The sequence below is a fragment of the Cariama cristata genome, unplaced genomic scaffold (genome assembly GCF_000690535.1).
Source record: "Cariama cristata isolate BGI_N322 unplaced genomic scaffold, ASM69053v1 scaffold3258, whole genome shotgun sequence".
Lineage (NCBI taxonomy): Eukaryota > Metazoa > Chordata > Aves > Cariamiformes > Cariamidae > Cariama > Cariama cristata.
In genome coordinates, this window is record NW_009632677.1 from 79,797 (window position 1) to 96,649 (window position 16,853).

The following is a 16,853-nucleotide window of genomic DNA, read 5'->3' on the forward strand; positions in this document are numbered from 1 at the left end:
TCAGAGATTTTTACTAAGTTATGGAATGTTGGAGTCTCTATTTGTCTAATTGTTCCTGAATGTCATGATGTAACCAGTTAAAAATAAAGCATATTTCAGCCATAGCAGGGTTCAGCATAGCATACAGGGACCCAGAGTTCACTTTAAAATAACAAGCTCAGTTACAAATAGCATGACAGTTAAAACAATATTAAGTTCAGCACAGGTTAATTCACTTGCTTAAAAAAAAAAATCCTGTTTTCCTGGAACTCATAATGAAAACATAAAAATTGGCAATGCTCTTCCTAAAGAAAGTTCCCATTAGAATAAGTGTAGATTGACATGTTACCATCTGCCCCTCTTACAGGCAAGGCAAACAAAAACAAGATAAATAATTCTTTGCCATACAGCTCTAGCAAGCATATAATATTTGTATCCCATGCACCAATAAATAGTTTCCCCTTACTTCCCTGGCTCGTGTCAGGGAGACCATTATCCCCTAGGCAATATCAGAGAGCTGGGAAAAACAGGAAATATGCTCTTCCGTCTCCACTCTTGAGATTGTCATGTGGGCAATATTTAACTTTAAAGGTAGTAGAGTATTTATTATCTTTAAGAAAGTTCATTACGTTTTGTACAAAAAAAAAGACATGACAGCATGACACACAATTTTCTATCATCATGCAGTAGGGGAAAAGTGATTTTTTTATTAATATACACTTTCAATGACAGCATCTCTAACGTTACCCAGAAACTAAACAGAGAAATTGTCTTAAACTAGAGGTAAGGTAGACATCACTTTCAAAATTCAAATATGTAAGACTTTGAAGGTCAGGTTAAAATCCACGTGTCATCCTGCATAGCTCAGAGGGCAGTAATATTTGTTTCACTCAAGATGTCTTAAGATTTCCCACTGCTGACACCACCAGTTAAGACGCATCTTTGGCAGCAACACTGAGAACCTCCTGCATATCCTGTTCAGATGCTGTCTCTTAAGTGGTGAAAAAATAATCACCATAAAATAAAGCAGATATTAAAATTGATTCTTACTTACTTATTTTGCCTGTTAGCTTTTTCATTCCACCTTGGAATAGTCCAATAGCTCAGGACAGACATGAGCCTATTCACAACATACCCAACTCTACCTACTCGACATACTGCTTTAAAGTGAAGTCTGCAGTCTCAGAAATATCTGCAAAACAGTATCATGGAATACCGCAAGTACAGCATAGTTGACACTCAGGTCAAAAGGCTCCTATTTGCAAGATTTTCTGCTCAATCATCAAGGGAAGAAATTTTTAAAAGGAAAATTAACTATAAAAGTATACTACAAATAATAAATAGCTGCATTTCCATAAAAAATAAAATACATTGAAAAGGTCATGAAATTTCAAGCCTGACAAACTCTACTCTCGATGACACTTGATACATTTCAGATTCATTTCAAGTCCAAGCATATTTTGTTCCAAATATATTGAAGTATTTTTTTTCCTCCATAAATTCTAGCATTTCACCAGAGACCCCAAACTATGCACAGTACTAATTATAAAGGAAACAAACAAAAAAAAAGCAACTGCAATTTTAATGGAAATAGCCAAGGCAGAAGACCCACAACATGTAGCAATGAGGAAACCAGAATGAAAGGTCAGAGGCAAGAAAAGGAAAAGATTGTTTTTGAGGCAGAACGGAGAAACCAGCTAAATGGATTTACTTTATAAATGAGATAATGGTTTCTACCCACACATGGCACCACATTGTCTTTTCAATACAGGTGATCAGAGGTTGCCAAACTTTTAGATGTAAAACCAGCAAACATTTTTGACAACTAATGAAATTCTTTCAAGTCTCCTCTTAGCATCATCAGTAAAAAGTCTGGATTTTTCCATAAAACATGTTTTGCAGGCTGACAGGTAAAAAACAACCAACCAATCAACTCCATCTTGTTTGAAATACCACTTTACGCTTTGACTCCCTCAGTTTTCTAACCATTATGCTTTCACCCAGGCGTATTTCTGAAGCAAGCAAGCAAACATTACGACTACAACAGTCAAACTGGGAACAGCAATCTGAGCTCGACATACAAAATTGCTCCTTTTTCTGAACTAAATCCTAAGTATAAATAAGCAGCACTGCATTAGTTACCTAAAAGACAAGTCCTGAAAGAGAGAGTGTCTGTAAATAGTGGGATGTCAATCCTTCCCTAGAAAGCTTCTACTGAACAATTGATCTGCCCAGTAAACACCCAGTACTGATGTACACAGAAAGGTCAGCACTGGCTCTGCAGATTGCTTCTATGCAAGAACTGGCCTGCTCAGGCTGGGGAGTGAAACTGTCTTATAATGCCAAGTGATGCTCTTCCAGAATCAGAACTTTCCACTGCTTTTTCCATAAAATGACCGTACAGCAGATGCCATGATGAAATCCTGATTTTGCTGGCAACTCTGAAACTTAAAAGTAGTTAATAAATGAAGTATCACATAAGTTAATGAACAACTTGGGTGCCATGTCGAGAGAAAATATCTGTAGTAGAAAGTGACTTGTGCAGACAAATACGGCGAGACAGTGCAAAAGCTAAACCCTTGACTGGGCTCGTCCCCCTCCAAATGCGCGGTCCTATGGGGGAGTATGCCAGCTCACATGGCTGTGTCAGTAGTAGGGGAATTTGGGGAACCACATTGGGTTGTAAAGGGTAGTGAAACCGATTACGTGTGTGGGTCGAGTTTCTTGAGCTAGAAAAATCTATAGCCAAAAGGAACTGAGAAAGGAAATCAGCTTCTAAGGAACCTGCTAGGATTATCATTTCATAACTACAATTATTAGTGATATTTTCATAAAGGCAACAGCTATTTCTTGTTTTACAGGCAGCACAGGTCAAATTCTAAGCCCTACCATAAAACATAACTCAACAAACATCACTTGTATTAATAGTTTTTCAGTACTAAATTCAGATACTGTCAACAGTGTTGAAAAATGGAAGAGATGAAACAACTCCAAAACCAAAGAGGGACAGAACAGAGGGAAGAAGCCAACAAGCATAATTTTAAAGCACTAATATATCCCTTGTGTTACCAGATGCAGACAGATAACTATCACAAAAAATAAAATGCAATGGACATAGTTAGATGTGTTTTTTCCCAAGCAGATACAAAATGCACATTCACTTTGCCTATGGTTGAGCCTGCCCAGACCAGAGCTCCCTGCTACTGCATCTTTCCTACAGATTACTCTGCAGCAACTTCAGGTTGGTGTTTCTGCATGCGAGGATCTGTCAGCCACTTCAGCACAAAGTCCATCAGCTTAGTTTAGACCCCTGACATAGCATAAGCCAAGTCTGAACATCTAAGCAGTACCTTCCACCAGCCAGCCAGGGAGCACAAGCAGCTCCAGCCAGGAAGATCTTCAGTTGCTTCACTTTGATCCAGAAGAATGAAATCATCCATGCTCAGGAAAGACACTCACAATTATAACTCAACTATTCACCGCACTTACTGAAAACTAATAAACCCTCTGTTCCCACAGCAGGATTTCTCTACAAATTGAAAGAGGTCTTCTGTCTTCCCAACTTTAGTCTAAAATTCAAGAACTGATGCACTGAGTTTGCACTGGACCAGTCTCTTTTCTCTAATAGTGGTCATTAGTACATAGTGAAGGACAAAGTGGGGAGATGAGCATGCACTGTAACCTCAGAGACAGATTATTTCTCAGATGTGGTTCTTTGTACTTTTATTAATGATTGCAGACGGACCCTGACTCACACAAAAACCAGAAACTCAACACCTCTGCTAAGGGAAGCAGGAAATAGAGTCTACCAGCAAAGCAGTTCACAATGCTTCCAAAACTTACACAGAAGTAATGAGTACCAGAAATAATTATATTCTGATGGATTAATATATTTCCCTTCCTGATCACCTGCCTGCAGCTGCTTCACCCTCACTTATTCCTCATCCAAGATCCCAACCCATATAGTCCGGACCCCTCCAGCTGCAGCCCACTAACCACGCTTGCCTTGCTCCTGCAGCTGGCAAAGTCCTCTGCTGCTCCCATTCCTGATCTCAGTCCCACCAACTCTCTCGCTTTGGCACCAGAGTGCCCTGGTTCCTTGATTTCATCATACTTGGATTATGACATTCGATCCCAGACATCTCATAAGTAAAATGTAAAAGAAAGTTATTTAACAAAATATAAACAAATTATTTCAAGTGACACTTCAAATACCTGTAGCAATAACAGTGAACAAGTGTGCCTCAAACGCTCTCCCAGTTCTGCAGAAAACTATAATCAAGAAAGGCAGAGCAAGAGTCAAGAACCAAACACAGGGTACAGGAATATTACATCCAGTACCAAGCATAAAAAGAGGCTGAGCTAGTTAGGATATTCCTCAAAGAGCATCAGTAAGCTTGAGACACAAGAGCAACACTGAAAGTAAAACAGAGGCAACATATCAAAGACTAAAGTGGATGGAGGGTACTAAGTAAGTAGATGAGAAAGTATAAGGTAGCACAGAATAAGGTATTAGGTGACATTAGACTGGAATATTCTGAGGGCAGTTGAGGTCAATCAACAATGACATCACACATGACAATTTGGCAGTCTCTGGAAGACGTTCCAAATGATTGTCATCACTGTTTCAGCCGTCAGTTAATCTTTTTCTTCTTTGGTTTGGCACACTGCTGAAGGCTGTAGGAATAAGCCAAATCACTAACAGTTATTTTCAATATGCTGATGCAGAATATCTGAAGGACAGTCAAATATTAATACTGTGCTTACTTGAGCAAACAAAGAACGTTTCTACAAAATGTAGTCCCCCAATATCACAGCTGCATGATAAAAAAAATGGGTAACATATGCATACAGTCTATTAAAATGCACATAATTTATTTGACTCAAAATGAAAACATATCTAACAAGTAATTCCATTCATCTGGCCCTTTTTCACCCAGCCTTAAGATATACAAATGCATGCCTTTTCACCAGAACACAGCAGCTGGGAATGAAAAGGAAAGCATTCAAATGATCATTTTCACATCATATTCCATCGTCTTTTCACCAGCTTCTCCCCAGTCTTTCTTTGAGTCCCATTCTGTTACAAGAGAGCTGCTTTTTAGATCAATTCATATTTCCATAATCCACACTGGTGTTTCTCCCTCTCCTCCCCAGGGTGGACTAACCCCTACATCCAGAACTATGGCTTACAACTGTCATTAAGACCTATAACAATAACAAGATAACAAAAGAGCTGGTAGAGATGAGGCTAGCCAGTACCATATGCTGATCAAGTTCAACATTTTTAACTTTAAAGTTCTGTAAAACAAAACCACCACAATCCTGGAAACAAGCATACTAGATGTTGCTACCTCTCCTCAAAATTTCAAGAAAGTTCCAAGTTTTCAGTATTGGGCTTTTATGATTTTAAAAATAAAACTCTCAAAATCAGGATTTATTCTGTCTCTGTTGGGATGAATTTTAAAAAAAAAAAAAAAAAAAAAAAAGAGAGAATGCATCTTGTAATATTTACATCTCAAACGATGGAAGGGTCTCGGTGATCATGGGTGTTCCCAGCATGCCTAGGGGGGGCAGTTATTTCACAGAAAATTGATCCGGACTGGACAGATCTTTTCTGTTTCACACAGTGCAGTTAGCAACTATAAATACATGTCTGAACATTTTCTGCCGATCATCTATCAGCTTTGATTTGTATAGACAGAAACTATTGCTGCCTTACACACACAGTAGTCTTCAAAAAAAAACCCCAATATGTATTTCAAACACAAACTGTCAGGAAATCACAGGAAACTATCTTAACCTGATAAAGCTTACTTGCAATGCACAAAGTTGCCATCATCTCAGCCGGGTTAGCCATTTTCCTCACAGTTACACAGGGATTCAAATTCCAAAATATCCTTAAACTAAATGATAATGTGTAACATTTAGACAAAAGCACTTTTGAAAATCATACTGTCATTAGATTGATTCCTCCCTTCTCATACCAATGTACCCAAATACCAATCAAACTTATTAATACGCAAGAAACAAAATCCGCAAACTCTTTTTAAGATTTACTGATAAAACCAAAAACACCAAAGCAAGCACCTATCTAGTTAGCATAAACATTTGAAACATGTATGTAATGCCTCATCAGAATAAAAGAACAAAGCCATCAAATGCAGAAAGCATCCCCTAACAGCATGCCTGCAGCCTTGAAAAGAGTGTAAACAGTCTCGTACCTCCTGGGCTCCTGCTGCTCTCTTAGGAGAGCACAGAGGAACACAAAATCATCACAACTGGCTTCCACGCATTATTTTGACCCAGGCAACAGACTTCAGCTTGCTTCTTGAGATTTTTTTTTTTTAATTAAACTTGTGCTAATATTTAAATCTTTAAAAAAAGAATATAATCTCTTTCATATTGACCTCATTTATATAATTGCTGCCACGATCCATGCAATTAAATATTCCATCCTGCAAGAAATTGAGCACTTTGACTCCAATCAGATATGCATTTAAGCCAGGCTTAACCTTCCAATAGCTCATACATACATTGAAAGTAAAGCACACGATAAGTGCTTTGCTGAAGGAAGGCTAACGTATTAGTACTTCACAGGATTTATCCCTTAAACAACTGATGTTTACACACATGTATTTGTATCTGTGTACTTTTATATATACGAGTATTTTCAGATTAATCTCATAGACTTAACACGTATAATATCAGGGTTTAGTAGTTGGTCACTACAGGATAAGGAGTAAGCTTTATTGCTCACAGTTTAGTGGTGACTTTCACATAATGTGATACATTAAAAATAAAAACTAGATGTTATGATATAAAATATGAGATAATAATACAAAGGGTGTTACAGTAACTTGATGGAAAACAGTAGACATTCCCCACATGGGATGCCATATCCCTTACTCATTACTCGCCTGCAGGGTTTGGGAAAAGCCTGACGTGAAAAAGCAGATTTAGTCTGCTTGCCTTAGAAAGCAGAGAGCAAGAAAAAATAGGATGAAATCTGCAACACAACGAACAATCTGAACGCAGTGTCTCAATTCTTTCTTAGCCCACATCTTCAGCCAACAATCCCCTGTCATGTTTCATAGTACTGAAGTGGCTTCTGGTAAGACCGTTGCCTGCCATATTAGCTATTTGTATCATCCTTCTGATGAGACATTTTTCACCAGTAGAGAAGTGGCAGACTAAAGAAATTACTATGTGATCAGAAGGGAGAAGAGTTAAGAATTACCCAATGGATCAGTATTTCTATACACCATATACTCTGGGACCTATTGCAGATGGAAATCACTTTGGGCCAATAAGCAGTCACATTAAAAAGAAACTGAATTCTTACACAGCTAAAAATAATAGCTAAAATAGTTGTAATCACTAACTTTGTAAGATACGTTAGACTTCACAAGCTTCAAAAGTTAAGACAACACAGAAAACAGCACTGTCCCTGGCCGAGCCACTAACCCCTGCCAGCGCTATCGGTACTGCACTCTCTGCCTTCCTTCTGCCAACACTACTCCTCTTCTCAGGAATGCTTCAACCCAACGAAATTACTGGGAGCTTGAGCACTTTTATTTCCAGAACAGCTACAAACAGAGGGTTACTGGAGGCATCTGGACACATCTAACATCAACATGGCTTTGCCACTGACTCCACTGCCATGAGGGAACAGTCAGCATCAGCAGATCTCCGTTCTGCTGGGTGACATAACTTTCTGCAGAGACACACATTTTCAACAGTTAGGAAGTATTTCATTTTGGAAGCAAAGGTGTTGCTTTTATTTGGGTTGCATCTCTAAAGAACTTAAAAAATACTTTACTTTTAAAACCTACTGGATTTTTTTTCCAGATATCAAAGCATTATTATTTTCTCTGTATAGACTTCCGTTTGAAAACGAGTTTGTAAGGCTGAAATTAAACTCTAGTCTAACCAATTTGAATAAACAAAATTGGAATTTCAAGATTAAAAACATCCACATCTTTTATCATAAAAATTTCATTGAGCACAAGGGGAGTTTTGAACATGCTACAAGAGAGAGCCTGTAGGCATATACATTCAAAATACATTCTAGATATATTTGCTCAAATCAGGAATCTCCACATTTTTTCTACAGTGCTGAGATTATTCAGAACTTTTTCAATATTGTCAAACTCATGTTTATAGCATTAATGCCAGTACAACAGTAAATTGTAACTCTATGAAGTCTCAAACGGATTAGTTCTTTTGAGGTACTTTTTAGTAAATATTTTCTTTGAAATAGTAGTGTGGTTCTTTGTACTTAGAATTCTACCCGGCACGAGTTCATTGTTTAATTGATAGTTTTGAGAGTCACTAAAAAGTTAATTACTCCCACCATCAAAAAAAAAAACCAACACCTAAACCACAAAAACAACTTTCTGAAATACTCCTGGCAAAGAAAAGTATTTTTCATTTCCTGCCTTGAAGCATTACTTTTTTTCCTTTGCCCATTCTGTGTTTTTCCCTTTTCCGTCTTACTCTGGCATCTGAAGAATTCCCAGACAGAAAATAAGTGGTTTCCCTGCAGTCTTGGCAGATAAGGGATTCAACAATGCATCGTGCAAATTCTTTCGTGGTACCAAAACTGTGCCTGAGTATTTCCTTTACTTAATGGACTGCATATGAGTAACTGATTATGACAAATCACTAATCTTTTCTTTTTCCTGATGATCTGCAGTTTCTACATCCCACCCAAAACAGATGGGATGTTTTGCAAAACAAGATTTTGGACATTTAAGAACATTTAAGAAGAAAAGAGACCAACAGAAGAATACTGCCCAGCATAAAAGAAAATGGCAGGCCACAAGAATGAGAGAGAGTATTAGGGATGAGTAAGCATAGGAAAGTTCAGGCATACTAAGAGGACGAATGTGAGAAAGAGGAGGAATATATCAAAATGGCTTAGACAAGTTTTCTTTGCATTATGAAAGCAACAAAAAGGTGACATGATAAACTGTAGAAAAAATTCACGAAGAAAGGAAAATATTTTGCCCGCTGTTATCACATCACTATGCAAACAGACAGCCCTTAGATTTTAGGAAAGATGATTCTTTGGGATACAGCCAAAAACCAACTCACACATTTTACATCTAAAATAGTAATGACTGGAAAATAGGATGGAGAACAATCTTTTTTTCCTTTTCTTTCTTATTTTTGTTTGTTTGTTTTTTAATATTCCCCTCACAAACTTGCATCAAAATTAGCCTTGATAGTTTTAAAGAGATCTCATTTTTTAAAAAAAATTAAAACTGGGAGATATTCAGGTCTCCAATCCAAACCTACTGAGTTCAACACACACACAGACATGCGCACAGAAGGCTTCTGCTGATTTCACTTGACTACTTGGCTCAGGGGTTTGCTATAGAAGCCTCTATATATTCTGTTCAAATCCAGTGGTTCCAATAGGAAAGTCTCCCTTGCAAGGCTGAGGGTTAAAACATGCTGTTTTCCAGGAATGCAAGCAATTTACCTGAAAACCTACACTGCTGAGACACAACGTGCAGGCGTAGGTTTTTTGGAGCCCAAAGGCAGAGAGGTGTCTGAGGACTCTGGGTTTTATAGATTAGGTATGTCTATTGCATCTTTGTATGATTCCCCTCCAGTCTTTAGCGGGCTTCATCTTCTAATCATTTTTCTACACCAGCTGTTCTTTGAATAACCTTCGACTTACTGAATAAGCTCCCATTTTTCTTCGTACATAATTTCTTTTTTTTTTTCTCTTTCTTTTTTAAGATCAAGTCTTAAGGAAAAGAAAAAGAACAAAACAAACTAGAAAAAAAGAATTTAAATGACAATGAAGATGATCATTCTACAGCCAGGAAAATTATCAAAACTTGCTGAATGTCTAGCTAAGAACATATAATAGCACACTGTGCTCATGTACCATTTATCACTATCTTACAAGCTGCACATGTTTCTGACTGATGCTATTCCCTAACCAGAGATCTTGCCTTCTATGTTTGTATATTTATTCCTTTCATCATGAATCACCTTATAGCTGTCTTTATAGAATCTTTTATTACTGATTTAAAAAAAAAAAAAAAAAAATCAACAATTTATCAACATCTACTGTAAAAAAATATTTCAACATCATCCATTCTGGTGATATTAGCAAAGAAGAATGTTTGACTCAGTATCAGTCTAAAAAGAAGAGCAAAGAGAGATATTAAGTCAGAGATATTTATTCTATTTAGTGTTTGTACACATTTTTGTTTATGAAAATAAAAATATTTCCATGGAAGAAACTCATCTAAATGTTGCTGAAATAATAAAATTTAATAGTTTTTAATTAAATGTTAATATTAATAACTTTCATAAAATAGTCCAGGGGAAAAACAAAAAAACAAGACACAACACACTAATTAATAGCTTCACTATCACTAAAAACAGTGAAATAATCCATCAGTCTTGTATGGATAAACTTTCCTTTGAGGATTAATTATAGATAGAAACTCAGATTTTCATGCTTTCGAAATGAGTAAGTCAAGATCATTGTCCCTTACAAGGGTCTGAGGATTTTATTTTTTTTCCAAGCAAATAACTAGGATCTCTAAAATATTATTAAATACACACTTAAATTTTTGCACTGTAAAGGATTAAAGGAACAGGAGACACAGGTTCTGACATTAGAAGGCCATACACGTGCAGCTCAACTTTGTGTTCTGGTGGGTTTTGTTAACACAATTTAAAACATCAATGTTTGGCAAAGTTTTGTTAAGTTTTCCACATTTTCAATCCTACAACAGATAAAAACCCAAAAAACTTCCAACAGAAACAGCTTATAACATACTCCATATCAAAAATAAGGTGATACAGAGAATTAGTATGATATACAGTGCCCTACAACTGCTATTGCATATTCTTGTCACAAAGGCATTCTAATCACCAAGCCACCAGTTAGGTGAAGACTTCCTCCCCGCTATCATTAGCATCTGCCTCTCCACAGCTGAATAGGAGAGCTTTTTTATTATCATTCTAACATTAAAAAAAGTTCAATCTCATGTTTCCAACCTGGTCTCCAAAGTCCTCCGGGAACTTCCACAGTACCACTGGATCTGTAAATAATTGACAGACAGCATTAATCAGAGGCAAAGGAACAGAGTATTACAGTCCAAGTACATTAATATTAAAGAGAGGGTGAGCTTGGCGTCAAGCTTTGAGGCAAGTGCAAAAATGTATCTAAAAAACTAAGGAAGACACTGGATTATTAAAAAGACTTATTTCATATTTATGAAACCATATGTTTATTGTTTTACACAGGGCAGCAGTTACGATGTACTGAACTATTTTCATATTCAAGTCTTTATTTTTGACCTTTCAGTATTCATTTTTTAAGCACGCGTTCAATTTTCACATTTTAATTAATCAAGAAATAAAGTGATATAAAACCTCCTTCTATCCAAGGAAAAAAAAGATCTAAAATGATAAGAAGAAGAAAACAAAGATCTCTATGAGGTATAAAAAAGTGTCATTTGTGATTTTAAAGATAGTACCAATGTAACCAGCACTCTCAAGGAGGAGTTTAGAAGAGCCAGCATGTTTGCATATTTTCTGTTCAGAGCCATTTAAAAATCAGCATTTCAGTAATATCTTAAAGTTTTCATTAACCTATTATAAACTGTTAATTATCAAAATAATCAGTGTTATCTAGGCTATATATTACTCTACAATTAACATTATTTTGAAGGCATCTAACACAACAACCTGAACCATAACCTCTCAACAAAAAACAAATTATGCTCTTCATCCTTCCAAAGCTTTTCATCTCCTGTGATAGAAAACCTTCCCGAGGTGCTGCAGTTAAATTGTAAGACAAACACCCACAAAGCTTGACAGCGCTTCCGCACAACAGATGAGCAGCAGCATTCATCCGTGTGCTAAAAGTGAAATTGCCCATCTTCCTGTAAGGGAGACCCAGGTCGGTGCCACAGCCTGGTCCAGAGGGAGAGCTCCCCAGTTTCTGCTCGTGTCCTAGCCAACGTCCCGCAGACCCTCCCACCGCTGACAGCTCTGAGTGCCACAGGTCAGCAAAACGAACAGAGAAACCCGCTGGTCAGCGCCGGGGAACGCTGCTTGATGAGAATTGCAACCTCTTGGCTGCCTCAGGAGCTGCTAGGATTCCTGTCTTCTGAGGAGCCAAGATCTGGGAAACGTATTCAGATTTCCACTTCAGTCTCCAATGCTAGCACTGTCTAATAAATCAGAAACTTCCTTCTTAATGCTACGTTTTACATCAGAACCAGAGGGTTCTCCACTTTTGGCAAAGCACAGAGGTTTCTACTCTTCTTCATCCTCCCACATATGTTTGCTGCTGCAAATTGAAGCTTTAATGGAAGGGAAACGCCATTGATGGCATTTTCATTCCCAGCTGCTGATTTTGAATCCTACTACTCAACACGCAGCTGCTGCACCCGCGTTTGCTGCTGGCCCACTCACAAGGAGCTGGAGACAGAAGCCAGCATTCCTCATTCACCCCGGGCCAGATGTTAAAGCAACAGTGGAACACACATTTCAAACGTGTTGCAAAAGTCCACTTGTCAATCAGCTCAACCTAACTGAGACCCAATTTTCATCTAATTCAAATCTAATTGAGATTTTAGATAAAAATGTGGCCATTTGACTCTTATTGACAAGCATGTTTTTGCTCCTAAGAACACCCTGGGAGCATTCTGCACCTGTTATTTATGAAAATGTATGTATTTCCCATGAGGAATCTTCCTACATCTACTATGGGGAGCAAGAACTTTTGGAGGCAGACATGAAACGAGACCAGATACAAGAGGAGTTTGAGTATCTCAGTGCCTATACTGTAAGGGATCTCTTATTTTTATGCAAATTTAGTATCATGAAAAAGAACATAGTTATCTATCAACAGTGATCTCTGATAAATTCAAGGAGCAGCAAGCATGGTAACAAATATCAAATACTCAAAGTTAAGTAATTCATAAATTACTTGCTAAAACCACTGGAAATTGTGTAGAATCACAAAAATACCTTAAAAGAGCTTGCAAATCTAAGGCCATACGTCCACAAACATTTCAAGTATAAACCTCTCTGCAAACGAGCAATCCCACTGCACTCCCACAACCAGCTACTTCATGATCCTGCACCATCATCTCTCTCCTGCTGGTGCAGACTCTTCCACAGCTACATACCGAATCAGATGGGGGAACTGACCAAGATCAAACCAACTATCTGGAATTTTTCAGGTCAGCGTCAACTAGATCAGTTCCCCAAAACCATTAGGTTTGCATCAGAAAAAAAAGGAAGAAAAAACAGGGAACAAGGAGTTTTGGTGAGAAGAAAGTGGGACTGCTGCACCCAGCAGCAATCCAGCCTTAAGCATTTGCTAGACCTCAGGAAATACAAGCTGGTTACTAGTTGCCTCTAGTTCCGTTTTTTATCACCCATTTCTTGTTCAGAACTTCCCAAGCCTTGCTGTACCATTTATAGTTGCTTCTATTGCAAAACCTGAGGGGTGTTGCCTGCAACTAGGTGTGGGGACTGTTCTGCAGTAAGGCAGGCTGACCGAGCATCGCCAGGGAGGAGCGGGCTTGGCAAGTTCACCTCTTCCGAGCAATGAAACCGGGCAGATTATTTTGGCAGATGTGAAGTACAGTTACATGAGAAACAGTCAGTATACTGAATCCTTTAGCAACACAGTAATAAAATCATGGGGGTTTCTGATACTTTGTAAATTGTTTACTGTACAAACTTCTAAATCGGAAAGAAAGGTAATGTCTGTCTTTCACTGTTCTTAGTGGAAGTGTAACTGCCAAGCTTCAAAAAAGGAAGCAGATCGTAATAGCAAAACCTCCAGCAGCAATTGTAAAAGGTTGCAAATCAGGATCAAAGTACAATCTCAGAATTAAGCAAAACTTGGCTCTAGGTAACTTGGGGTTTGGGGTCAAAAAATGGGTAAAATTCACACCTCAGTGAGGTGCCAACAGAGCTGCACAGCATTTCACAGGAGCACCTATACCGACTGGCAACAAGATCAATGGCTCCAATAACTTCTTTTGGTGTCCTGATACGCAAACAGCTACAAAACCTGCAACTATAATTTAGTGTCCTGCTCAGCTTGCTATCTTCACTTCTCTCGTACTACTCTGGTCTCGCTTGACATGATCAAAACAACTCTAAAGTACATCTCAGTTCACTCAAATACAGGTATAACAACAGTTGTTTTCATATCATGAAAGGATATATATATATATATATCATGAGAAGATAATTAGATTCCTGTGATCTAAACAGGCAGAATAATGCTCTTAATACTCCCTCAAGAAAACAAAAAAAGAGCCAACATTTAAAAAAAATATTCCTAACTCAATTCAAGAAAAACATTCAGTGCTACATTCAGCAAAAATTACATGCCTCCAAGACTTGTCCAACTGCTTTGAGCTGGGTTTTGCAGTTGTTATCACTGGCTTTTAACTGGTTATTTTAGTAGGTACTTGGCATACATTTATTAAGTAAGAAAATTTGATGTGACTTGTGCTTCAAAAAGAAAGGTTACTATGCTCTTTTTATGCCTTCACTCTCTGAAACCAAACTCTAACACCTATAAAAAGCCTTGGGATTTTATGATAATTATCCAAGTCAGGGATTGGGTTGTGGTTTTGCTTTTTTTTTTTTTTTTTTTTCCAAAAGATTACACTTGTTTCTGCTTTTGGAGCTGGACTCAGGCAGCATCTGACATATCTTTGTGGCACCTTCTCACAAGTGCTGCAAAGGAAGAAACAAAAGGGTACTCACTTAGAAATAAAAAGAGAAAGTATAATCCAATTCTGCAACTTTATGCACTTTATCTTCAGATTTACACAGACTGAATTTTCTTCTCCCTGAGGATTACTTTCCAGATACCCCATCTGATCTGGCAATGTTAGGTCAATTTTATGCTGATTTTATGGGTGAGAGGATAAGGATCACTCAGAAATAGCTGTTGCTACAGTTGGCTGAGGAACTACTGAGTTTCTCCTCATTTTCTTTTGCTAATAGACTTCTTGGGACAAACACTTTGCACCAATTCTAAGTAAATACAGTAGTTAAAAGGAAATTGTTAAGTGCACACATAATGCCAAGCAGAGTTGGTCATGTCCTGGGACAGAGGACTGGACTAGATGACTGCTCAGTATCCCTCCAGCTGTGTTTTCTCTGATGCTGTAAAGATATTCATTGGAAAAAAGCTGTCAGTGCAGAGGGGAAAGAAGAGACTTGGGCCAGGAGTTATGGGGGTGGGGAAGAAATACAGTGAGGAAAAGGAAGGCAGGAAAGCAACGCTTATTGCAGACAGTTGTTCTTTCCTGTCTGGGAAAAAAAAGTTCCAAATTTGTTTTTCTTACGTGAACACGATAATGCAATTAATAAAGCTGAAACGATATATCATTATCTCAGGAAACAGCTTTATAAACACACATTTAACAATAAGCAGAATCGATTTTCTTAGAATAAGTCGTTTTCAGCAATACAAAATTAGTTCTCTAAACCAAGTTGATAATACTGCTATTGTTCAAAGCCAAAAATCTGCTACATACTTAAAACATTTGACAGAAACCCGCAACAGTAATTATAATGATGCTTTTGTATCAATATAGTATTTTATTACTACAACAGTGATTCACAAACAAAACAAAGAGATGAACCATAATGCACAACCCAAGAGTTTTCACAGATGAAATCATCTATTAAAAAAAAACAGCATTCACATAAAAAGATTATTTCTTGGAAAAAAAAAAAAAAACACAGAAACAAAAAAACGATTTCTGTATATCATATTAAAATCTGTTCGTTAACAGTTTCACGCATGAAGTGCCAGAGGTGCAGTAGGAACAGGAGGCGCTGCTGTCAGAAGATCTGAGTGCCACAGTGGTCTTCAGCTCCCAGGGCTGGGGGATCAAAGCAGAGCACCCACCAGCCAGCAGCTGGAAGAAGATCAGGATGCCACAAAAAAGGTGGGAAAGAAGGAAGTTACAGTATTTTCCAAGCATCAGTAATCAAAAGAAAGAACAAGGACAAAATACATTGCAGCAACTTCATTTAAAAAAGTGAAACTAAGAAACACCCACTAACTTCTCTGGCACTTAAAACCTGGCAGATTAAAGACAACATGTAAATGAGGGTGCCACCATAGAAAACACTTGAAGTACACTTTTATGCAAATTATGTAGTCCATGTCTTTTTTTGCTCAAAGGAATACTGAAAGAACCTTCTACAGGACTGTTAAGCCTGTTCTTCCTCTAACTATTCCACAGAAAAAGGCTATTGCAGAATGCAACCACATTCTCCGTCTTTTCATAAAAGCAAAAAAAAAGTATTGACAAAATTATATCAAATCTTAACAATCCAGCACCTTCAACTTCTTTACTCACACTCTACCCACTAACATGCCTTCCTAAATTGCCAACACAGTTTCAAACAGTTGCTACTTCAGCAAATAGCAAATGAATGCAAGGCAAAAAAAAATGCCGCACTGAAACAGGCATGTTCCTCTGGAAAGCCGACTACTTCCAGCCAAAGACTGGTAAAATTGAGTGCTTCACCACTGACAATTTTGGACATTAAACACTAACACTTTACAACCACGTCAGTTACAGGAAAACGTTAACAAGTTTCAGGAATTACATTTGCCAGCTTTTCTTGCTATATATATTCATACACTGAGATTTTTCTGGGTCTCTATGTGCTTACACAGTAACCTTGGCAGCACATTTGTGCTGAACCTGGACTCACCTTTCAAAATAAGCCACAATGCAGGGGCCCGGTGTCTCCTGTCCCCTTTTCCTTTCCCACAGCAGTGGCCTCTGCCTTGTCTTCAACTGACTGCAAGGCTTATACCCCATTTTGAAAAATTA

The 16,853-nt window shown here is 37.8% G+C and overlaps 1 protein-coding gene across 1 annotated transcript in view; it reads right to left on the bottom strand.

The window, feature by feature from the left end:
* Positions 1–16,853, bottom strand: part of LOC104166495 (DENN domain-containing protein 1B-like) — a gene marked incomplete at its 5' end in the record, with an annotated part of 126,425 nt that overhangs the window by 76,085 nt on the left and 33,487 nt on the right. Inside the window, 1 exon segment of the mRNA XM_009706439.1 lies at positions 11,011–11,054. Within this exon segment, the coding sequence (XP_009704741.1) occupies positions 11,011–11,054 (44 nt within the window).